Raw genomic sequence first — 26,631 nt, 5'->3', positions numbered from 1 at the left:
AATAAGCGATAATACAACGTTTCACCAAAAGGCCTTACTTCCTTGTTGCATAATAGATGGGAATTACACATTTAGCCTCCACTTTTGAATTACAGTAATTAAAGATACAGAATTCTGACTAAATTCATACCAGACAGTACTTACTTCTTGTAATGATCTTACTGTACAAATGGTGCTCTAAATTGGGTATATAAAGTTTTATGGAAGGACTTGTACCCTTTCTAACTTAATATTGAACTACAGGTTAGTTATTCTCTGGCACACATAACTGATAATGAATATTCCCATGCCACTGTAGCCAGATAGAAAGTGAAAGAATTTTTCTGATGCAATACCTCTTAGCTCTACAAAACCATATCTGGGCAGGAATCTTGTAATGCTTCACTGGTTAATAAACTATCCTACTCTTGTTATGCTAGATATATATAAATAGAAATCCCATAATTTAGAAACATTACAGTTCTTTTTTTTACATAAGTTACCACCATTCTATGTCTGATGAATCAGGCAAAAGTAATGAAAGAACAAGGTATTCCAATTTAAATTTTGCCCACGACCTGGATTAAATAAAAAATTCACACACCACTACAGCTTATCAGATCCACACAATGTATAACAGGGCTGGAGTCAAATTCTGTTTTTGAATTCCAATTTCCTTTTTACATTCAAAGAATTGCAATTGGCAATGGGACTAAGGAGTGAAATGGAAAAAAGTGATACTGACCCCAGCCCTGATACATAAACATGTAAGTCTGCTTTGCCAGAGTTGAAAGGCATATCACAAAGTATTAATCCTGCTTTCATTTGCTACATGTAGGGCTCCAGAGCAAAAGGATTTTTAATCTTTTCACATAGACCTAATGTTGATGTAATACAAAACATGTGCTACAATAAATGACTATCCACTGAACAACCAATATTGTACCATACAGCGAAGACAGATAATAAGGACACTACCTAATATATTATATATAATAACTAACCCTTGTCTTCTAACAATTGATTGTGTTATCTGAATGTTTTTCTACACATAGCTTTTTACTTTAAATCATAGTAAAATCTGGTAAGATCAGATCACACTTACTGTATTTACACACAAACACATCACGCCATTTCTCAGAATTTGCTCATACAAGGCAAACATTATTACTGTAAGTAGCTCTAAGATTTCTCTGAAAAACATGCTAGAAGAAGTCACATGTGAAAGGCTGCATGAAATTTCAATTTGCAAGATAAAGCAAAACTAAGAAAATAACATAAGTATGAAATATTGAACTTTTAATATATGCGGTTTCTACATTTACATTTCTTACTAGCAGGCAGCAGATTTACAAAGGCAAACATCAGAATTTTTTAAAAACTTTTAACTTATAAAATTTGAGTTTTCTTATCAACAAATAACACACATTTAAGGTTTCCATCATCGAAATCAATGCATGAATGACCAACAGATCATGTAAATTGGGGAATGGAGCTACAATAGAATTAACAGTATGCTGAGCACGCACAAAAAAAACTGAGATCAATAATTAATCATTAAAACACCAAATACATCTCTGATTAAGATAATACATTGCTACTAATATTACATTTAATGTATTGTCATAATTACGAAATCATTCTATGGGTACCTCTACAGGTAAATCATTGACAAATAAAAAAGTTAAAGTAATGTGAAACTTAATTAAACTACCATGCTTATAAAACCTCAACAAAAGCTGCAAAGATAGACATTAAGGTCTATCTTGCTTGGAGCTAGTAGCTATTGATCAAAAGAACCTCATACAGTGGTTTCTATCCATAATGCTAGGGAAACACTTCAACAACATGGTCTGGCAGCTTGTTCCATGCCTCTCATGATTTATGTTGTTCTGAACTCCTCGGTAGAACTATTTTCTTATGACTTAATCAATTATTCTATATTAAGAGGGTGGAAAGAGTCAAATACAAATCTTTTACTTCAGTGAAAATCCATATCAGCAATTCAGCCAAAATGGTAAATCAGAAGTTTAGTGATATTACTTATAGTGAAATAACACAATATCACTGTATCACTCAGAAATCCCAAATGCCACTCAATAGTGAGAACTTGTATTAATCTACCTTTTTTTACTTATTCTTGCTTCTTGGCAATTTGTTAACTTGAACGCATCACAAGTAGCCCATTTACTTGTGTATTTGTACAATTACCCAGACTACACACAACTAGGCCTATCATTATTCAGCTTTCCAAAGTTCTCATTTCTATGCTTTATTCTCCTGTTTTCTTTACAATGTTAGGGAAGACCTTAAATATGATTAGATCCCACAGATGCAGTAGATTCATATTACATCTGTGGGAGAGAGGGTGTTCGGGTTTCATGTTCCACAGTTCTTTATATTAAAAAACTTTCCTTTTTAATTCAAAAAATGTATTTTGTCATTATAATTTACATAGGTACTTTACAAACTGACATACTTATTTAGTACTCCAATATAGCGGGACAGTTGAATCAATACATTTGTGGCTTTGGGAGTTCATGTCTCCAGTGTCCCTGGGGTTCAACAACCCTCCAAAAATGTAATGAGACTTTGAAATGGAACGAAAGCATCAGTGTTTCTCCTGCTTGCTACTTGCTTTACACCACACCATACAAAGTAGCCTATATAGCCCAGGAGGGGGTTCAAACCTGGTCCTGAAAAAACTGCAGACATAGCAGTCCTTCAGGACCAGGAGCAGAGAAAGAGAAGGAACGGTCACCAAAAGTCTGAGATTAAGTCCTGGGGACGGTGAGTAGAGTACCGGCCTTAACTGAATGGAGGCTACGGAGAGGGGAGTGTAAACATAGGGGAGTTCAGAAATGTATGATGGAGCCAGATTGTTTAGAACCTTGAAAGTCAGTACCAAGAATACATGACTTTATAGGCAACCAATGTGGACTTAAGTGTAGGAGTGATATGCCCCCAGGGTCTGGTGGGAGTAGTCTAGCTGCAGAGTTTCGATGTTATAAATGCGTGAATCAGGCTTTCAGCTTCGGACATTGGTAAAAATTGACTAATGCGGACAACAATTCTAAGGTGAAAGAAAGATGTCTTCATCAATTTTTCACATGCGGCTGAAAGACCCCCATATTCCTCACTATGGCTGATGCATGAATGGGGAAGCCATCCACCAGTACTGTGAAACCCTTCGGTTCATCCAGATGAGATTTGCTGCCCACCAGTAAATAGTTTCGCTTTCTTTATGTAAATCCTATAAATAATCTCATTTGAATTCATGTCATTCTGCTTTGCTCTGCAATCTCAAGTTTTTCATACTGCAGATTTTTCAGTTTCACCTTGAAAATAAAGTTAGTCACCCACTGTGGTGCAATATTCATTTTCAATTCTGACTCCTATTATACACTGATCAATTAAAAAAAAGTCAACAGGCTATTCAGAATTCTAAATGACAATATTCCATTTGCTTAGGCTCAGGTTGGTAAATACATAAACGCACACCTGTCAGTTTGCATTTGGTTTTGGACTCATATACCACAGTATATTGTGTATTTTTGAGTGGAACGTCTAAAGCCTTTTTTATTTTAGTAAAGGCCACTTCTTAAACCTACACTTTACTTTTCCTTTATTGCAACACACTATTAAGACTTCAAACGGGGAATAAACCTTTAACCTAAAAATAGCTATACAAAACATTAGATAACCTACATTACATCAACGGAATATACGATAATGGAAACGATTACCTGAACCACTATGTAGCATTTAACTTATTTTGTTTGTTGCAGAGGTAGTGCAGGCCTAAATGATATCTCCGGTCCAGTGGCTCGCTGCTATGTTGCGGAACGGCACGCTAATGTATTTTTAGGTTCAGAAGAACCCCACTGGATTACTGCAGGTCACCGGAGTTGTGTTGGCTGAGCGTCTGCGGCCCAGCTGTCGCACTTTGAAAGCAGTAAGAGCCCCAAGCATCCAGTTTTACAAAAATGAATTATCACTGTTGATATTTCAGATCCAACGAGCTGGAAAAGTATACACCGTCTTTTTCCCGTGTGAAACAATAACACTTTGCATTCCGTCTGGAGCAGTCAAGTAACTTCTTTTACCTAAACAATAGGAGAAACTGCCTTTCAAGTTCTAAAATTTTGGATTTGCACGAAGCCTTCGGGTTAGTTTTCAATCTGTATATTCGAGTTAAGATAAAACCTCAATAACTTCTACAAACTGATTAAATTACCTTACTGTAGAGTACAACAATATTAATGTTGGTTTTCACATGAACAGTTCTAAAGTCATTACACCACGTTTACAAATACATCAGTACACAAATCTAAATGTGAGTCAATTGCTCTGTACATTAAACTAGATTTGTACATGTACGACAGTTTTGAAAGACAAAAATGCACCAGTAAGCAAAATCTTTCGCTTCCTACTACACAACCTCTTCCTATTGTTACACTGGCCTCTTCAAAATAAAAGACCAAATGTACGAAAAGTAAACAAATTCTACTTTTCTTTACTTACCGACTTTGAAGGTATTATGAATGCTCCCTGAGACTCTTTTTTTCCTAGCATTCAGCTCTTTCCATGTCAAAAATAGACGATTTAAGGTGACTTCGAAAACCCTATTTTTCAACATAAACTGAGACACCAATATTCTCGGTTGTTTTTCCATTACTTTACTAGTCTGAGGTCCCAGCGATTTGAAATTATAAACGCCGTCGCTGCTTTTGAGTACTGGTTTAACGTATTCCGTTCATCTCTATCACATATAATTAGGCACAGAAACCGACTTTGTTAGATGCAACAATGTTGCTTTTCTCATCCAGGGACAAACCTCGCTCTACCTAGCGGTTTCTTCTTATTTACCAGAGAAAACTGCCAACAAAGGCTCTGCGTGCTGCGTCATGGCGTATGCTAATGAGGCTGACTCACACGTCAGTTTCAAAAAGAAAAGACCTGGAAAGAGAATTACAGCAACGTGTTTTTAGAAGTTGTTAAAAATCTGAACCAAGAAAACTGAAAAAAATTGACAAAACACCGAAAGTATTTTTTTCCGTGTCAGACAGTAATTATTTGTTAAAGATATATGAGTTGGAAAAAAAAAACATTTTAAAGCAATTTCTATTATCAGCACACATTTGATTTAGTTCGTTCTTTGAACTTTGCGTATGATCTGTTTCTTAAACCATTTTAAAATGTCTACTCTTTTAACTTCCATTTTATGTTTAAGTACAATGGCTTCTGTTAAACTAAGTATATTACATTATTATACATAAGTTGTATTTTGTCAAATTTTATTAAGTATTAGTTGCATTTACTGTAGGTTTATTAGTAATACATTAACCTAATACTCCAAGTACATCAAGGAGATTTTGTCAGTAACTGTATGCAAACCATGGACCTGTAAAGAAATAATCTCAAAGAAGCTGGTTCCTCTGGTTCAGTTGCCAAAACATGGTCAGGATAGTACCCTCATTTTGTAGTAGTTTATTCAGCAAGAAGGCACTTGTACAATGAGTTGCATTGGCAACAGCTGTCACTATTGAATAGATCTCCTAACTTACCTTGATTTAATAAATTCTTGCCTGTTACTTTTCATATCCCTTGAGCAAGAAATTTTACCTTTGATAGCTATGCAAAAATGCTGGAAAGCTATCCAAGCCCTCAAGGGCAGACACCCTTAAACATACAGCCAAACAGCTGTCTCAGCTGAAATGATCCAGAAAAGTCAGTGGTTTAGCCCCTAAATGTGCATCCAGGATTCAGCACAGGATGTCAAATCTGACTACTAGGCACCAGGACAGTGCATGACAGGTCAACAGTTTCAACAGGTGATTCAGGGTTTCATGTCTCAACTATGAAGAAATGTACCTTCACACTGTATGTTGTGCTATCTGTTAGTAACTGATGAAGTGACGCGTGGTCAGAAGAGTGATGTTTACATGAGCAAGGAACTTCTTGTGTGTAATGTTCTCAGATATTATATTTTTTACACTTCAGTAATGGCTGTGTTAGGATGTGGTATCATATAAAAGATCACAATCAGCTTTCTGCAATAAATCAGTGTGGGATCCTTATGACAGGTGAAACATTCCACCTTGTGTTGGCCATCTTGGTGACAGACTCATTCTTCATAATGACAATACCTGGGCTCGTCCTAAATGTGTTGTTACTGACCAACAGCAGAGAAAAATCCACACCTTCCCTTAGCTAGCAATATCCATGGATTTCTTAGCATAGCATATGTACATGTATAGGACATCCTATAACGGTGTCAGACACCCACAAATGACTTTTTTTTTCAATTAAAATGGCACTGGATTCCTGGTGTCCAGTTTTTAGAGGCTCACTTTTAGAAGTTTGAGGTGTATCTGCACAGGCTGTTTTTCCACTAATGGTGAACCAACTTGTGAGCTTTGAGTACTAGATATTAACTTGTCCAGAACAGCAACTGTAATATCCCTTTGGGGCTATCCCACCACTAGAGGAAGTTAAGGCCTCTGTTGTCAATCTACTGTATAGTCTTACAAGCATTGTCTAATTAGTTAATCAGAAGAGGGCTTAGAGCCACATTCTCAAATGGTAATAAATTAATAGTGTTTGGGAGATAAAGATACTCACAATGGTATTTGGTTGTAGGCATGTTTTTTAGGGCAAGACCTACATGTGAATGGAGAAAAGGTTTGCTGAATAAAGTCTCCTTACACTGTAGTTTCTGTTGTTCCTTGAGTTTCAAGTGCTAATTATCTCCTCCTTTCTGTGAGTGTGAATGAGTAATCCCTGTGCTAACAAGTAGACATGAAATCTGGACTATGAATGCAAGAATGATTTGGAAATAAAAAGCAATGAAAATATGTATGGACTGCTGCATCCCAGATATAACAACATGGGACAGAAAAAAGACAAGAAGAGATAAGGAGAGCAAAGAAAAAATGGGCCATTGTAGGAAAAATGAAGGAACTAAAAGGGTAACAGGTGAGATACCTAACATGAATAATGGATCAACTATGAACCAAGGAAATTCTGAAATGAAAGAAAAGACCGGTAGGGAAGCATATTCTATGGTAAGCAGGTTGGCATTTGTATTATTGTAATGACATACAGTATATGTTTTTCTAACTAGAGAATTTCCTTGTGTTAAAATATTACTCTTTCTCTGAATGCAGTCAATATTGAAAACCCAAAACATAGTAAACAGAAACAACATGTCACAGGAAGTGGAATATCAGCTCTGCAGACACAAATGCCAAATAACTGCACAAACCTGCACAAACAAAACCTATCATATTATTCTTGCAATAGCTAATATTAATCATCTCCAAGAAACATATTGTGATTATTGATGAATTGCCAATATGCCACCATTTATTTAATCAAATTAAATTTAGATTTCTATACATAATCAGCCCAGATGTTCTAAATCAATTTTGTATTGATTATCAACATTTAGCCTAGATTAAAGGTCGATATGCAGAATTAAAATGTGAATGTGTGCAAAATTACTTTTGAATTTTACATTATAAAATAATTAAACTAAGAAATTAATGGAGAGCAACATGCTTGTGTCTTTCTTAGTGCTCTTGGTGGTGTTGCTGGAAAAATATTTCACTACTGTGTTCCCATGTATTATGGTAGGTCTGTTGATAGGTTTAAGAACAGGAATTAGGGCTGGAGCTCATATACTGTAAGCCTTATTAAGAAGGCAATTGATGGCTAATAATGATTAGAATTACAATATTGAAAATACTTAAAAATTCCCTTTTTACAGGGAATATACAGTACAAAAAGGTATCCTAAAATAGTAAAACACATCAAACAGCTTATTTACAATATACTATTTTCAGTGTGGTATGGTTATATGGAGTCCTTAAGAATTTCTTCAACCACCTGTCCATCCCTCCATTTTCCAGCTCCGTACTCGGGGGAGGCAGAGCTAAGCCATATACTCCCTGGATGGGACTCCAGTCCATCACAGGACAGATCTCCTCAACCAGTAGTTACAAAAGAGAACCTATTAGTGCATATTGGTAAGAGGGATTTTCTGTTGTGGGGAATTTTTTCTTTAACAAAGACATACATTCTCTGACGTATCTCACAGAATATTATCTACGTATTTGTACATCTGCAGTGTTTGATACAATATGAATCAGCACTGTTTTTAAAATCCAGATACAACATGTAAACACTGATAAAACCTTTAAACGTTCATTGAGGTAATATATGTTTCTTTGGATCACAGTACTATCCTAATGAATTAATAATACAGAAGCTATACCTGTATAGCACATGAAGAGACTTATTGCAGTCATTCTCATTCCGTATGCCTCTTGCTCCAGTGCATTTGAATGCATTTGTATTGCCATTATATCCTTGAACAAGATACTTTACATTGATAACTGTAAAATATCCAGCTATAAAAATGCAGTTTGCTTGTTATCCAAGTGTCAAACATATAAATGAATAATAAAGATAATCAGAGGCCTGTTTCAAACTGGGGTTTTCAAGGTGTTTTCAGCATTTTGTTGGAAATATGTGCTATTTTCTCTCTCTTTCTCAAAGAGAAAGACTTTTCCTCTTTCTCTTTGCTCTCTCTACATACTGTACTGTATATAACTAAGATATGCAGGAGTGGAGCTGCAACCAGAGGATATGTTGGGTCATGCAAGGTTTTATATTTAGTTCTGCATCCAGTGGATGGGGTACTTTAAGCTGTCATATCCTGTGCTCCCATCCATATCTGGGTTTCTCCTGTGGATCCCTGACTGTGACAGATATTACTAATGTGACAGATACCTTCCAGCTCCATTCTTCAGTCTCTCTGACAAAGAGTACTGGACCATCAAACCATGCTATCTGCTGTTACGCACAGTTGAGATCCAGACACATGCCACAGCTCTAGTTTGAATGCCAGCATCAGAGGCAGAACAGTGGTTTTGATTTACAAGTGTGTCAAAGCATTTAGCAACCCTGCTCAGGACTAAGTCATATCTTTTTTTAAAAAAATATATATATTATAAATGTATTTTACTTTGTCTGCTATAAATTCTGAAAATGATTTTCCTTTTGGTTTATATTATACGGATAAATGGAAATTGTAAGTATATGAAGTTTCTTTTCTTTATTTATTATGTGTGACTATTATGAGAACTCAACACTAACTTTTTTTATAGGGAATGCACATTACTATGCAATCAAATATATAGGGACATTATGTTCTGAAAGCTTAAAATAGCATCTTGTTGAGACTGAATAAACACGTATTGTGCTGGACCCACAGCCTCTATAAGACAATTTTCTTTACTAAAATAGAATAGTCCCAAAGTTGTCACATTCCAGTACTGATCCTCCCTTTCAGAATAGGAAGATTTTTTATGTCAATTTATTGAACAATCATTACTTTTTATTCAAATCTGAGCAAATTTCTCTATAACTGCAGTTCACTGTAATAATTGGCATATCTGCAGGATCACTAATGCAAACTAGTTTAAAGAAAACATACTGTTGATTAAAAATATAACACATTTTACTGAAAGGAATTCATTACATTTTAAATGTTACTTTTTAATTTCCATTAAGCAGTAGCATGTGTAACCACAAGTAGAAATTAAGAAGAGGATTTAGAACTGAAAATAAAAAGTACATCTTTAGGCAGTTATACTGTATCTATCTAGAGTCAACTAATCACATATTTCGCTGGATCCTCAGAACCCACCAACACAAACGAATGGATGAATCCTTAGATCAGTTAATCACCCTGCAACTCCCAACTGGCAACGCAGGTGTGAGCCGGACAGTACCTGGATGCGAGACCTCCTGGATAAGATGATGTTGCTGCTGGAAGAAGTGTTAGTGAGGCCAGTAGGGGGCACTCTCTGTGTCAGTCTGTGTGGGACACTACACTGTAAAAAGGTTCCATCCTTCAGATGAGATGTAAAACCGAGGTCCTTCTTCCTTCAAATCCACAGCTCAAATTAGGGAACTAAGGCATAATTACATTCTTAGCATTGTAGTGCCCTTTATTCCAAAGTTCTTTGCATAGAGAAGGGGGACTACTTCATTCATCTCTGAAGTGCAAGACCTACCGCCGTCTGCTCCAGCAGCCCCACTACACAGCAGATATTGTAGAGAAATAAGAAATTGCTTCATCGATTGAATTAAGGGACAAATGTATGGAGGTCATTTAATCTGTTTTCAAAGTGGAATGTTATTTTGGCACTGGGATTAAGTAGTAAGGACCTTGGTTTCACCTTTCACTCAAAGGATAGCACCTTCTATAGCATAAGGTCCTTTGTTATCATACTAGAACACTGGTTTACAGGTTGTAATCCAAAAAGCAGAATGATATTTACTGGTGCATCATCACCACTTATGGCAGCAACCTAATTTTTCTTAAAGGTCTCCAATCTCAGTACTGAAAAATCACAACATTGCCTGGTTTCTGAGAACTGAGGATATCAGGCAAAAAATAATACTACTGTTGTCAATCTAATATTTTGCATAATTAAGCACATTCAATACTTTTATAAAAAATACTCTTCTCGTTTATAGAGAATGCTCACTGGGGTCTATTACAATTTGTTAGCAGAACAATGAATAGAGTTTAAAACTGCAATATACTGTACATATACAATTCATTTTATGACCTATGACGACTCCATAAAAAGCAATGGGTAGAGTAAGCATCATGCACAAATCATGTAATTAATGCAGTATAATACTCAGCTTGCTTACGGCTGTTATTTTAACAACAAGTAATGGCATAAGCCCATTTACTAAAGACTGGCATACTTGTTGGCCTATTTGCTAAACAGGTTTCTCACATTAACAACCTATTTGTGCACTCATTGTTAAGACGAGAAATGTATTGTTGTCTTTTTCTTTCTGTTTTGTTGTGTCCAATTTGAATTGCAAATCCACTCTACAATCCTTACGTTTGTTTTAAATTGCAAATTCACTTGAGGATCTCACCCTGTTTATTGTTATCACAAACAAGAGTTAACACTTAATTGTGTTAATTAAGGATAATTTGTTTTAAATGCTTTAATTTATGTTGTTGACTATAAACATCTCATGTGCAGGTGTGTAGGTACTGTATTTGTGTTATACAGTTATTCACATGGACATAATTATATAAAATACATACACAAGGAAACAAAGATTTTGAGAGTTATGCTAAATACCAGTTTAGTGTACTTAAAAGCTGTTGACTTTAACACTGTAAATGTGTGGCATTTACATAGAAGCTTGTATGAAATAAATTTAAGAAGGATTTCGTTTGCTGTCATAGACAGGATTGGATTCAATTAAATAAATCAGGTAGCTATGCACCTTGATGTAAAATACAGTGCTTTACAGATGTATTCAAACCCTCGATGAAATAGGAACATAAAATGTCATATAGGAGAACGTGTTATGGATTGGGTAAAGTGTCTCACTTAAAATATTGTAAAAATATTATACTAAAATCATAGTACATTGCACAGATATATTTTTTATTCATATTACATAAATAATAATACATAATAATAATGACATAATTTGTTTATCATAACAGTTTAAATTCAGTTTAAATTCCTCGAAATACTCCTTTAAATGAAACATAAAATCTACAATTACATATTTGTTCTTTGGAAGTGCAATGGAAACCTCCCACATAATAATAATAATAATAATAATAATAATAATAATAATAATAATAATAATAATAATAATAATAATAATAATAATAATAATAATAAAATCACTTTATGAACCCTATACAATTTCTTGCATTTAAGAATTTGTCTTTTCACATGCCCCAGCTTGCTCTCCATGAGACACACAGACACACATATAGGGAGAGAGCCTGGGGTCAGAGCGCAGGGTCAGCCATTGTACAGTACAGAGGACCTGAAGATTTCCTCTTTTCTCTATGGGATATGAAAGGTGGGGTATAAAAGAAGGAAATACACAGAAGACATTCAGTAGTAACAGCATCGTCATTGTTAGGGTCACAGAGTTCTTCAAAGACTGCAGGCAAATGGTCATTGAGCTCATCGGAAGTGTGGGAATGGCTATAAAAAGGTAACTTTCTACTGTAGTGTCATTTGCTAAGATATTAAAGACATCATTGCTAGGGATAGAACACAAGTATATTTTGCCATCATGGTGGTTTGGCAGGAAGCAGTACATTCAAAGGAAACAGCTGGAAATCTTCAATACAAACTGGTGTACTCTGGATACAAAGTGTTGAGAAAATAGTTCAAAGTCATCTACTGTACATGAACATATCATTAATAGCTAGGTTGCAAGTAAAAAGCCTCTTATGAGGGCAAACCACAAAAAAAAGTGACTCAAACTTGCCAAACACCATTTGCACTACACATCTTATGGTCAGTTGAAATGAAAATTGAGCATCTTGGACATGGTCAGCAGTGTTATCTTTGGCATAAGTAAGACGGATTTCATGCTGAGAAAACACTCATGCTCACTGTGAAATATTGGGGGGAGTCTATGATGTTTTGAATGTTTTGAATTGAACTATTATGATTTGAATGATGTTTTGTTTGCGTAGACTCCGAATCACTTAAATCAGGAAGCTCAAGCTTGACGGGAAAATGGAGATCCCAGCAGGACATCGATCCAAAGCAAACGTCCAAACTGAAAAGGAATGGTTAACTACATATATTAACATATGTTATTGACTGGCCTTTTCAGTGTTGGGTCAAATTTCCCATTGGCCTTTACCAATCATGGTCTCCTAATAATCCACATCTATGAATTGGCTTCATCACTCTGTTCTCCTCCACATTTATAGCTGATGTGTAGTGAATGTACTGTGTACACTATGGCTGCAGTCGCATTATCCAGGTGGGTGTAAAGTGCTCTGAGTGGAGTGTCCAGAAAAGTGCTATATAAGTGTAACGAATTATAATTATTTAATACATTTTCAGCAACTGGTATATGGTGTCCAATTAAGAAGGCATTATTTAAATCAACTAGACTTCAGGATCTTATATTTTTACAATTAAAAAGACAGGTCTGTGTCCTTCCGGTACAGGAAAGTCAACTGCCTGTACTCCCCCAAAGTTTACAAGGTTTTACTGATTTGTAATAATTTCCTTTTACTGGCTGTTTCTCAGCTTTTTAACTATCTACCTTGTTCTACAAAAAATATACACTTTGTACATAGACACAGTAATCTTAGATCAGCCACTGCCACGGGAGCCGAATCTGACTCCTGTGGAGCGTGTAGTTTAAGACCCTATACGGGATGGTATAATCCGGAAGTTACTGGAGAAGGACATCAGGGAAGACATGGCTAGGAATGGATGGGATGACGGACATGGGGTACATGGGGGGAGACAGGCCAACGAGTTCAGGGAGGTCCAAAGGGTTCTCAGGGCACAGTTCATACTCAATAAACCGGGAAATCCATCCGGCACGAAGACAGTTAAAATCCCTGGGAAGGGGAGCCAAGACCAGGAACTAAAACCTTAATGGGACCAGGCGCTCAGAGCCCCAGACTCAGTAGGTCAGGACAGCGGGGTGAAGGACTTTGCCCTCAGGCTACTCCAGGCCTGGCGATAGGTGGGCCTTCGGACATCTGTCTTCTAATGCTGAGCCCGGAACAGCGGAGACACTAGGCTTGTAAAGCCAAAACACTAACAAGAAACACAGGGAAGTAATGAAACTGAATCAATAACAGAAATGGGTAGGAGTGCCCTATAGTGGAGGAATGTGAAACGTAACAGCTGCAGGGTAAAAGGGTAGAAATGGTGTCTTGTTGCAACCCATAGTTTAGTATATTTAACTATGTATTTAATATTTTTAACTAGTGTATGTATTTAATATAATATTAATAATAATATTAAATACATAGTTAAATATACCTATGTACCCTTGTACCCTGTGCTTGATCTAATTGGGTCAACAGCTATTACAAGGGGTCTAGTTTGTCATTAATGACATTTTTATCAAGTTTAAAATCATTCCTCCCGAGTCACATTCATAAAGTAGAGAATTAGACGAGATTGATTCAACTGAAGCTCTCACTGGAATGCAATCTAGGACAGTATTATTTCTTCTTCAAAAATGCAGAACACCAGCTCATCCATTTTAAATTTGCACACACAATTTATGCGACGCCATTGTACTGATTTTGAGTGATGATTGTATAATTCTTTTGTGTACAGATGCACACAGGTTGTAGTTGGTGTTACTTACACTTTTTAGGAGACAATTGAAATAGAATGCTTTTGGGTGTACATAACTGGTATCACGATGTTGGAAGGGCAAGCCATTGAATGACAAGGAGAGCAGTAGAGACCCTATGCGTAGCTGTAAAAGGGGCAACATGGGGGTTAGCCCAGGCTCAGGGGGTCAGACGATGTCAGTATAGAAACCTATGCCCTCAGGCCATGGACAGGAGCGACCTGGTGCTAGGCGGGTCTCAGGACATCCATATCCTCAATGCTGAGCGAGGAGCAGAGCAGACACAGGAAGTAAATAGGCTACACAACAAGACACACCGGAAAGACATGAATAATCACAGGGAACTTGGAACAGGACAGAAGTAGAGCGCCCTCTAGGTGTTCAGGGGATGACAACTGGTTTGATTTCAGATGTAAATGATGTGATTGTGCCAATCACCCCCTGATACCTTCTTTTCGGTTACAATTCCCAGGTTACTATGAATCTCAGGCATGATGTCTTTTGCTGATGGGTCTAATTGGTACCAATAAATCTATTTTGTAAGGCTGGATAAGGAGTTATCCTTTAAACACACATTATGCCTATGCATAAACTGTACTTGCATGGTCAAATTTGTTTTTTATTACATTTTCCCATGTAAGAATGTTAATAATAATTTGTATTTGTATTTTTGATGTTATTTTTGTTAGCTTACTTATACTAAGCTAGTATTTGTTTAGACTTTTACTTATTTAGCCGCCATATCACCTTGCAACTCACAACTGGAAACCCACTGAAGATGTGAGTCTGGTCAGTACCAGGATTAGGGGACCTCCTGGGAAACACTAAGGTTGCTACTGGAAGAGGTATTAGTGGGCCAGCAGGGGGCGCTCATCCCGCAGTCTGTGTGGGACCTATTACCCCAGTATTCCCCAGTATTTGGCATCCTGGCCAAATTTCCCATTGGCCTTTACCAAATAAACTCTTTCTGGGTGAGTGGTGCACATTTCTTGTGGGTGGTGCTTGTACTCTGGCGCAGTAGAGCTAGTTTCAACAGGGTGACGTCATCGCCCTCTTGCGCGTAGCAGGGACCTCAGCCGCCTTGGCTGAGGGAGGTCTCCTTTAGCTCATGCAGCTGGTTCACTGCTACGTTACTCTGGAGACCCGGGTTTGTGCCCAGGTGATGCGGGACGAACCGGCGGGGTGGAGCGGTGAAGGCACAAGCCCGAGTGGAACCGCGATAGTCACAGTAGCACCTCAGGTTCTGGGTCTCACAGTTCGAACTTCCCTCGTATTTCTTGTCCCCAACCGCTCTTCAGTCACCCACAGTCTAAATCAAAGATCGTGTTGGCTTTCCCCATGGCCCAATCGTTGTTGCTGGGAGACCTCCAGTTGCCTTCACACTGAGCCCAATCTGAGTTTGTGTATCAGCAGTAGTTTCTCTAAATGTTGTGGTTTGTCATGGCGCTTAACACTCATGAGCTGAACAGTGCCTTTGAGGCCTCAGTGGGGTGCCAGCTCAGCAAAAGATGGATTGCACTAGTAGAAAAGGTGGGGCTGGGTGATGTAGCAGTGTCTCATTAGATCACTTTGATTTACATAGTCAGCATAAGGGCAGAGACAAGGGCACATCATAAGATGTAATGACAGCATTTATTTTCAGAAAGCTGTGGTTATGATAATAACCTGGCATTTCCCTTCTTTCAAAATTTTCAATGCTGCTGGACTCTATTTGTCAGGCTTTTTGTAGATTTTCCTAAACAGCACTCATTTCCAAGTGTTTTACATGTGTTTCCCTTTCAATACAATTTTGTTTTCATGCTCAGAATACAGATGGAGCTCACTGTATTGCAGACCAAAATAAAACAAAGGGCTGAAAAATCATACATTTTATACTTTACAGAAGAAATGTGTCTAGTTTATATATGTACACACAGTATATATATATAGTGTATATACAGTATATTTACTGTTTTGTATTACATAGACTACAAAATTAGATCCAGTAGACATTAAAGCTTTGTGATTTTGTGAAAAGAGTTGACTGCTTACAAAAGAAAAAAAATTGTGCAGCAATTGTGGGTGACATCAGTTTTTGTGCATCTCTAGCCTTTTTCGTGACGTTTTACGCTTTAATTGTGGCTTCAAGCGGTTGTTACTTTTGATTGGAGAAAAGCACGGGTCTGCCAAATCAGCCAATGAACACAGAGCTTGTTGTCAGAAGGTTGAGGCAATATGGCAGCCTTCTTAGTTTAGCAGGAAGAGTCTGTGAGTAAATAAACATTGACTGGAAGCGAACAGCATTTTCTATAAATTGTTTCTGGTTCTGGAACAAACTGAAATTGCACTTCAGAAAGAAAATGTCAAACGACGGTAGCAAAAAGCAATTCTGGAAGAGAAACGTCGCTAAGGTGCCTGGCAGGTTTGTGACGTGTTCTATTTACATCAGTGGGTTAAATGTTTTACTGTGCAACAGGAAAACCAGTAATTACTTTTTTATTTCTCTCAAATTCTAGAATACCTGGCCCTCGAAACAAGGAAATAACTTTATCGTGATACGTGATATTTTGACCTGAGTGCTGAAAGTACTGATCTTATAATAGTTTCATCGATCCTATAAACGTAAAAAAGTTATTAATAAATTAAAAACTGTGAGATTATTAATTATTCTCGAATGAAGTCTGGTAAACTATAAACTGGAAGATTATTCAAGTGTTGGGTACCAGCAATGCATTCTTACTCATGTCAACATCCTAATACTACGTTTTAAAATGATGGCATCAGCGTATCCTTTATCGTCTAACTAAAGTATTTCGTGGTATTAGGTTAAACGATATACATATTCGTTTAAGTATTTTCTAAGTATTATGCATGATAACGTTTACGTTTTTGAAGTTTATTAAATGTTAAATACTGCTGCTTTTTACTGTTAAGTAGTCCAACCTTTGAAAGAATAAGTTCACCGAAGTCTCCAATTTACACAACTGTTCAGCAATGACGACAACAAAAATTGAATCGGAGACTTATAGCTTTCGCTTTTATTGTGAATTGGCGGACCTTAATTTATTTTAAAAACCGTTTACTCGGATATTTAATTGTTGTATCGGGGATAATCACCAAGTAATCGAGAGAGAGACTAATCCAACAAAAAGTATTTTGCATTTTTGCCCAATAAAAATATTTTTAGTGTGAGCATTCAAATTTAGATTAAACATTTGCTTTAAAAATGTCTAAATAATTTGTAATTCAGGGGAATGATATCTTTCAAGGCACTGTACAGTAGGTTTTAAAATAGCCTACTGTATGTGAACTTCTTAGCCTTGGTATTTTGCAAACACTTCTTTGGCTTTGATGCTCTCACGGATAAGTGCCTTCTAGGTGAACCTTTTAAATATGTTCTTAAAATATTCATGAAGGACATTTGACCTCTCTGCCACACAGAACCTCTTCTTTTCCAGGTTGTGTGACTTACCTTTGTGATCTGCTATTTTCAGCGCATATCATAAATGTTCTATTAGAGACTGCAATAAAACAGATTTGTATTCACACTTCATCTTTTGGACTTTGTTTGATGCAGGTTTTGTATGATCCTATTGTGAAGTTTATATGTAAGCAAATGTGAACTTAATGTCCGAACCAATTTTTTTAAATAAAAATATACTGGAACTTAAGTCACTAGTGTTGTAGGATGCATACCAAGCTGAAAGTATAAGAATAAACATGGATGATGTGCTTTTGCAAAATCAACTTCACCTTCTGGAGCTACATATACACCTGATGATTTTGTTCAAAATCTCAACTTGTGGCAAATTAATGTTTTCTTTTCACTAAAACCTCAGCACAGACCCCAGATTCATAATGTCAGCCTTGGATGGTAGTCTTAGGGATGTTGTTTCCTCATGCTTGAGTTTTTGTGGATCATGGTTATTGCCCTTAAATGTGATTCTTCCTCCCAAACCACTTAACTCTTTCAATTAACTAATTGAAACAACCATGGAATTAGCTTTGAAACTGGGCTGTTTGAAACTATGGATTTTTCTGTAATCATCCATTTATTTTGTGAACAGGCTTATCCAATAGGTTAGGGAACCTATTGGACACAGGGTGGTTGGGGAGCCTGAGCCTATCCTGACAAGCAAGAGATGCAAGGCAGGATACACCCTGGACAGGATGCCAGTCCATCACAGGGCACACACATATGCTTATACCAGCGACAATTTTCCCGGAAGCCAATTAACCTACCAGTTTGAACTGTGGGAGGAAACTGGAGCACCCAGCAAAAAGCCACGTGAACATGCAAACAACATGGGGAGAACATGCAAACAGCACACAGACCGCACACAGACAAACAAACTCCACATAGATTGCACCCTAGATACAAAACTGAAACAAGGACCTCAGAGCTGCAAGGCAGTAATGTTAACCACTGCACCACCAAGCTACCCCTTTACGTTAGACCTTTAGAATTTATTTGGACTTTCCCAAAGATGATGTGGTACTTAGCCTTCTTTGGCAATCAAGTAGCTTCTGATTCCCAGAAGCTTTTATAAGTTTTGAGAGAATTAAATTTCTACTCTTTATATTTATCATATCTACAGGGTGTATATAGTTTTTAATTGTAAAAATCTTCTTAAGTATTACACAGTTATTGTACAGTATGTACATATTCACTATGCATTTTTGGCACATTTTAATTCATGCTTAAAGGCCTTGATGCACACATACATTGCCTTTGCTAAATCAATTTTTAATTAGGGAATGAACTTTTAAGTATTTGGATATTATTGTATGTAATTTACACTTATTGCCAGGAAATAAGACTGGAGTATTTGTGAAATTTCTATGCTGCTAGTCAAACTACTTTTTCTGCTGTGTATGTCTCATAGGTTTATTATTTTGTTTCAAGAAAACACGTTCAACTTGTTTGGTTACAAGTTGCATGGCTGGAATTTCTAACACACAACCTGTTTGAGGAATGCTTTAATATTCAGTGTGGTATGTTTAACACTGGTGATACCTGCTATGGTGTTTGTATTTTGTCCATTGTCCAAATAGTGTGGTTCTAAATTAAAGAAAGTTATTCAAGAACATAACATTAATGTCTTGACTCCATCCAAAATGATATATTTATCAAAAACACTCCAATTAACAGCAGTAAATTGCAGATAAAAAGGCATTTTATTTTTTAATTAATTCACAGTAATATCTATTAATGTGCAGTTTAACAAAAACTAATTAGTACATTTTCCTTATAGTTTTAACCTCATTGAAAGATGCATTTGGGGTTTTAAGAGAGAGCTGGACGTATTCTGTAAATTGACTTGCTCAAAAATGATTTGAGGGGAAAAAAGGTGTCAGTTTAGTAGTAGGGAATAGCTGCACTGGTATAACTTGTAACTTATTAAGGTTACAGATGTTGGTTTCATGAGCAAAGCAATTTTTTTTATAAATTCATTTGTTGGTAAAAATACATTACTTTATAAGGAACAAGTAAAGATGTATTCCATGCTGAAAAGAGAATAAGAGAAATACAATGTTTTGGCTGTGGAGCCTTCTCTCTCTCTTTTGGGTCTCCCCCAAAAAGGCTTCACCTTTTCAGCATGGAATAAACCTTGTTCCTTAGCAGCCTTCACATGCTGAAGTAGCTACCTACTTGAACTACTTCAGTAATTTATAACATGAACATGTGGAAAAGATTGCAGAAGGTATCAAAAGTATGTTATTCATCAAGTTACACTTATTCGGATGTACATGACTATTTCTTTATTATAAGTTTGAAATTATACACTTCTTACATCCAACTGTAAGCTGGTAAATTTGGGCAGTGTTTTACTTTTGGTACTTCCGTCTAAAAGGTGATAGATTTCATGTAAACAATACAGTGTTTGTAAAATGTATCTTTTGAGGCGATCCCTAAGACCAGGCATTTTGTTATCCTTGTGGGTTCCATAATTTACTGCTTAGTGAATCTTGTGGGTTTAATGCAGCAGCATAGTCATGCTTTTCCCATAGTGTGGACAAGGAATCAATCTTGCTAACAATGCAGTTGATTTCTTGAATTAAACGCATTGTTGAATTTACAATCCTAAAATTATCAGTCAGGTGCCCGAAGTTTTTATTTGTTAGCAGCAGAGGACAATATGTACCAACGTAACCCATCTGGTTGAAGAGTCTGAGGAAGTAGAATGAGTGCAGAGATTTTCTAAATATAACACACAGCATCAATGTGAAATATGTTTAATATGTTGATATGGTGTCTTATGGTACTTATGTATATCTAATGAAAATGAAATAAAAGTTAAAACTCAGGTTTTATCTTGTAATTGTTTTTTTTTTAACTTGTTTTTTTTTCTAGTATACAACATGTGTATGGAGCTCAGCACCCACCTTTTGACCCTCTTCTCCATTCAAAGTAAGTGTCAAAAATGGATTCAAATAAATCTTTATCTAAAAACAGTGGCAGCTGTGAGACAGCTCCATTCATTCAGAAGTCAACATTGTGATCTTATGACACTCGATGGAAAACAAGAGCGTTTTCTATTTGCAGACTTGTTTTGTTCTGTCATCATGTTCTGTATTTTTCTAATGCACCTTACTTAAATTGATTATAGATACCGGCTTTTACCTTAGCATAATGTATGTTATTGCTTGCATGTATGTAGTGCTATTTTAAGTCATTGTTCAAATTAAAATGTTTTTAGCCTCTCATTTGGGTCAACAGATTTATTAGTTCCTTTGCATTTGCTCCTTTTTTAAGTTTGAGTGGAGGAGAATTGGCTTTCTTCAGAATCAATTGAGGCACAGTGACGTTTGATATGAAATTCACCATTGACATGAAACAAATATCACATGGCTTCATTCCACTTTATTATTAAAATAGGTATATATTTTTGTGTGAAGAACCTGAACCTAAGAAATGTTGTAAATGAGAGTAGGCCATTTGTCTTATCCAGTGAATTGTTAAACACATGTTCTACTTATGTGTCTGAATAAAAAGTTCTAAAAGTGTTTGAACAATAAATTGAGATGTAAATACTTACTTGCTGTTAGTTTTAGTTGTGTTTTTTAAATACTAAGCTTATAAAGCTGAACAGAATGTTTCAAGCAGGCCAATTTAAGTAGAAACACAACAGTAAATCAAATAAAAGTCATTGTGTTTATTTTTTATTTTTTTAATCAAGAATGTTATTAATTTTATTATCTATTTTGACATATTGTAAATGCAATGTAGAAAATTAATTATCTGTGAAATCTTGTCAGGCATTATACAGTATGTTTGCCTGCTACATATACAGGTATACTGTAAGTACAAACTAGAGCAGATGTGCAGCTTTACCTGGTACTTGACAATCACTTAGGGCTTGTCGTAGAATTCCATACTGGGGGCAGGGGTGTGGGAGAAATGGACAGTTATATTACATTAGGTTTGGTTGTGCTTATGTTATGCACAGCAGGGCTCTGTCCAATTCAGTTTTGATCATGTACAAATTGTCATGCTTTTTAATAATAACATAGTGTGACCAAAGGAGTAGTGACAAACCCCACAAAAGGCCATAGTTATTGAAATTCAGTTTAATAATCCAGTAAGGCCTTTAACAACAGCTTTTCTGTAGTCCAGCACTAGAATTCTTACATATTTTATATCCAATCCAGTTCCATACTACTTGATATTTTTCATTTGCTTGTTCTCATTTCCTGCACAAAAGCTTCTGTGAAATTGTGCTTGGGAGGACTATTAGGAAATAAGTTTGATTTAATTCCAATTTGGCCCTTTTCTTAATGTCTTCTACAGTATACAATAGGATACTGTTAGGTGTTAATGCACTATTTGCTTCCACATTATGAAATTGATGCTCATATTGAAAAGAAACTTGTTTCGTTTGTCTCTCCAACCCAGTCTTTTAGAAAGCAGTTGCCTGTTGTAGTCTTAGTAAAGGTCCTAATTTAATTTAACTTAAATTAATTTGGCTGAGAGAGAAGTTTTCCCTTTGTTCATTCAGAAGTCTTAAAATGTGGTTTTAATGGCTTTTTAAAAGTTATTTTATTCCTGTCTTCAAAAGGTTTTAAATAATTGTAATTTCTGCATTTGACTGTAGAATATTTTGAATTACTTTTATTGCTTATTAGCCTTATTTACTTTTGTTCAAATTAATTTTGCATTCTTATTTAACTTCCATAAAAAGTTACTATATATTTTCTTCATGGCTGTTGTGTATTGTGTGCTATTCTGTACACTTAACTTTTAATCAATAATTTGTTAACATTGTGTTGCAATGTTTTTAATTTCTGGAGTCATTCTTAGTTTCATTTATGTGTTTACTTGTCTGATGATGTTGTCTTAAATGTATTGACTGTGTCAGGTTAAAATGTATTTTTATACATTGATAATTTATAACCTTTATAATCTAAATTAAGGTAAAATTCTACTTCTTATAAAAGACTTGAATTTTTGTTGAGATGGTCACCCAGAATCTATTGGACATCTTTTTTTCACCTCAGAAATATCGCTAGACTACGCCCTATGCTATCACTAACCATGGCTGAAAAGCTGATCAACACATTTGTGTTATCTCGAATTGACTACTGTAATGCTCTATTCATTGGGGTATCTAAATCTACTTTGAACAAACTGCAGTATGTCCACAATTCAACAGCCAGGATCCTGACCAGGTCTAGTGTAAGTGATCAAGTACCTGTCTGAACTATTATCGCCTTACTCCCCACCTCGCAACCTTCGCTCTTCTAGTTCTGGTCTCCTAACTGTCCTCCAAGCCCGTCTACATTGTATGGGTGACAGGGCCTTCTCCTGCCTCCAAGCTCTGGAACTCTCTGCCCAAGGATATCAGAGAGTCACCTTCTCTAAACTCCTTAAAATCCAGACTCAAAACCTTCTTCTTTAGGAGAGCCTCTACTTAACTGGTTCCATTCTTCACCCCTCTGCTTTTCCTAGTACCACCATCCACGGTCTCCTCTGTATATTGTAATTGTGTTTTATCTTGTGTATTCTTTTTATTTATTGTTGTTCTCATTCTGTGAAGTGCTTTGAGAAGCCACTTTTAAAGGCGCTATACAAAATAGTTTATTATTATTATTGATTTTCTAAACATAAATTCATTTAATGCTTAGAGTTACTGTGCATTTAGTCTAAATTTAAAAATAATTTATTATCACATCTAAGATTTTTTTATAAATATGATTGTTTTTAACAGAATTGCTCTGTTTTCCAGTCCTGTGTGTTACTTTTAGACGCACAGTACCACCACCTCAAGCATAAATTGTAGGTGAGGTGTCCCAGTGAAGCTACATGGGGTTTATAAAAGATATAAGAGATCTCTATTGCTTGGCAATTCAATTTTAGAAAAAAGTTATAAATCAAATACAGTAAGGCACTTATTAATTTTTTAGCACCGGCAGATGGCAAATGCCCAAAAACTGAATTTCTGGGTGGCTGTCACTGTTCTAATCCATTATCATTCAGAATCATTATAACAGTCGAGCCTCCTTCAGGAGCAGTGGACACTTTGGACTCTTTCTGTCAAATAAATTGTTTTCTGGTAAATAGGATGAACTTCATCAAAAGTTTTCTCAAGTTCTCATATTGTCAGTTTTTCAACATTTTCTCTCAGCTCTGAAGCCCTGAGGTTTCAGTTGCCTTATGGACAGTGGTGTTCACAGTTGTGATTAATTAGCTTGTTTAGTTGGCAAGATTTCAGAGAACATTACAAGCTGCTATTTCTTTTTAATGCTTTCTGCATACCTTCCATTAGTGGAATATCATAAATCTGAAGTCTCTGTTTTTCATATATATTTTATTTTAAGCACTACAAAAAACAAGCATTTTTGTCCAAACATTTTACAGCTGCCTTTAATAAAAAATGGTAATGTTTGCCCTTTGCCAATTCTTGTCTTGCCAGTACAATGTTAACATGAGGTAACTCTTAATTATTTAAACAAATGCAATTTACAGGTTTGACACAAAAATGAAAATACCTGGGTAAATGAGGGACACCAAGTACATTGAAATATAGGGCTTCCATACAAGTGTGGCTCATGTTAATTAAGCAGATAACATCTGAACTTGCTTAGAATCATGTATAAAAATTACAAGGTAAATCAGCAACTGCAGATCAATTTAAAGCAAACTGGAACAAACAGCTGGTTTCATCTAAAGAGTTCTGCTGAGAACTCCATAGAATTGGATACCACAGTTGAGTTGTTATACCTGTCAATTACGGTTGTGAGTCCAGTGGTGCAAATAGCACTGGTATTGAACTTCCAGCAGTAAAACATTCTGGTAGTTCTATAATGTTTTGGGGCACATTTTTCTGGCATGGTTTTGGATCCATTCATTCTCTAAGTAGGCAAGGTCTATACTAATCACTGTGTAACAATACGGAGCAATTATCTTCACCACATGTTGCATGTTGTCCTATTAAGTGACTTCACATTGGTGTCAACTACCTGTATATGTGATGGAGTTTAGAAAGAACAATTAGAACATTTCCCACTGTTTTCAGTGATTAAACCACAAGATTTACAAGTGTGTAAGTCTTCAGGTTGTCAGGGTGAAATTTGTTCTTCTTTCTCTTTTACTAATGTGCTGTACTACAGAAAGATACATTTCAGCTCTTCCCCCTCATCACTGAACAATCTAATACCAAGTGATTTTCTTGTTTTTTTTTCAGTTTAATCAAACATGGCAACAAAACGCAGACAACACCAGTGAAACCAAAGAAAGCAACAACTTTTCAGGAGTTTGAAAGTATTACCAGTGATGCATGGGATGTTGGAGATGATGATGATGAACTTCTGGCCATGGCTGCTCAGAACTTGAATATAGAAGTTGTCATGGAAACTGCCAATAAAGTTATTGAGAACCACAGCAAATTACAAGAACAGCAAAAACAGCAAGAAGATACTTCTGAGAAATGTGAGGAAGAGGAGGAAGGAGAAGAAACTGCACCAGAGCTTTCTTTTCAGTTGGAACCTGGTCATTACAGTGATAACAGAATGGTGAAGTCACTTAGTGAAGCCCACATTGTAGCATCAAAAGGTTTGTACCATTCTTTCAAAACACTAATTTAAACCAAGTAATTTGTCATTAGTGTTAATACAAGTAAGTCCTTATTTCCATGTAAGAGACATAAAGAACAAGTGATATTTTTAGTACTTGTTTCTGCTACTGTAGTGTAATGAACAATCTCTGGATATCAACTGTTTACCTTAACAAAGGTGAAGTTGATGATGGTAAGCTGAAGAATGCCTCTATAGAAAACATTATTGACAGGTGTACTTTAGTGCAGAATAAAACCAAGAAGCCAACATCATGTTTGGGGGGTTGCAGAGTGCTTAAGAACTTCAGTAACAAGTTGAGGTATTTACTGAGACCAAGGTGTTTGGTATAATGTTGGTAAGTGGCGTATTATACCAGCTGAAAATGTAGAAGAACATTAATCAGAGACTGTTAGTATCAGCCATTGCCCTCTATTCAGTCAAGCTGTTTTTTTCATGGCACAATGAAATTTGAAACATTTACAAGTCATTACTCTGGATCTTAGCAAATTCAACTTTTTGTCATAAAGCTTAAAAACATAAGTTCTACAAAGCACGAACTGACAGTTTACAGGTGTGTTCTTGAAAAATGCAGTGCAGAAGAAAAGTGCATAAATTAAGAACTAAATTGTCTTAAAAATGTATGAAAATAGGGAGAATGAGTTCTGGGCCCCGATCTCAATCCTTGGGTTGAACACCCATTTGGCCACAAATGGTGTCTGGAATAACAAGGAGATAAAGATTGGTCAGCCTCCTGTGTGGGACCTAAGCATTACAACATTCTACCAAGTTGCCAGTTTCTGGCTGTTCGAAAGCATAGTTTATATTCTTGAGGTGCATTAAAGCGAAAATTAATAAAAGATAATTGTGAACATGGCAACATTACTGTGGTAAAGTTAAAATAGAACAGTTGTTGATCATTGAGGAGGTTATCACCTAACATTCCATTAACATCTGCAATTAGCATTTAAGCAATTTACTTTAGCTCAGCAAGCATTTAAAATCTTGTAAAGATGTTAAGGATGTTCTTCAGTAAACAAATGTGCTGGAAGACATGTATGTTAATGTCAACATCGTCTGAAATCTACAGATGCTCAGATTCTATCAACTGTCAAAAATGTCTCTGATTAGGAGCTTTAGTGTGTAGTGTTAATCAAAATTGCTTTTTGATAGTTTTACATTTACAGAATTTTATCAGAGATTTGATAAAATAGTGACACTGTTTACAGACAGTCACTTGGCTGGATTGTGTATATATTCACCCAAAGCATTTCCTTGTGAAAAATATATTTTTATGGAAGATGAGAGATCACCGTAAAGCAGATTTGAAAAAATATTTGCCAGCGCTGGGAGAATACAATGTTATTATTTTATTCCGTGGGTAGAGTGCTAAACATGATTTTACTGAAACATTAAGATATGTGG

General features: G+C 36.0%; 2 protein-coding genes across 7 annotated transcripts in view; one reads left to right on the top strand and one right to left on the bottom strand.

The window, feature by feature from the left end:
* cerk (ceramide kinase) overlaps positions 1 to 4,875 on the bottom strand; it is a 40,603-nt gene extending 35,728 nt beyond the window's left edge. For both annotated transcript variants that reach the window (XM_015352674.2, XM_015352675.2), the window contains exon 1: positions 4,504 to 4,875. In XM_015352674.2, coding sequence (XP_015208160.2) covers positions 4,504 to 4,654 — 151 coding nt within the window. In that variant the 5' untranslated portion in view covers positions 4,655 to 4,875. The remainder of the gene's footprint in view (positions 1 to 4,503) is intronic.
* An 11,484-nt stretch (positions 4,876 to 16,359) lies between these two features.
* tbc1d22a (TBC1 domain family, member 22a) overlaps positions 16,360 to 26,631 on the top strand; it is a 218,954-nt gene continuing 208,682 nt past the window's right edge. For all 5 annotated transcript variants that reach the window (XM_015352687.2, XM_015352685.2, XM_006633433.3 and 2 more), the window contains exons 1-3: positions 16,360 to 16,576; positions 20,510 to 20,566; positions 24,840 to 25,207. In XM_015352687.2, the coding sequence (XP_015208173.1) occupies positions 16,515 to 16,576; positions 20,510 to 20,566; positions 24,840 to 25,207 (487 nt within the window). In that variant the 5' untranslated portion in view covers positions 16,360 to 16,514. The remainder of the gene's footprint in view (positions 16,577 to 20,509; positions 20,567 to 24,839; positions 25,208 to 26,631) is intronic.

This window comes from Lepisosteus oculatus, chromosome 7 (genome assembly GCF_040954835.1).
Source record: "Lepisosteus oculatus isolate fLepOcu1 chromosome 7, fLepOcu1.hap2, whole genome shotgun sequence".
Classification (NCBI taxonomy): Eukaryota; Metazoa; Chordata; class Actinopteri; order Semionotiformes; family Lepisosteidae; genus Lepisosteus; species Lepisosteus oculatus.
This window is presented reverse-complemented; position numbering and strand designations above follow the sequence as displayed.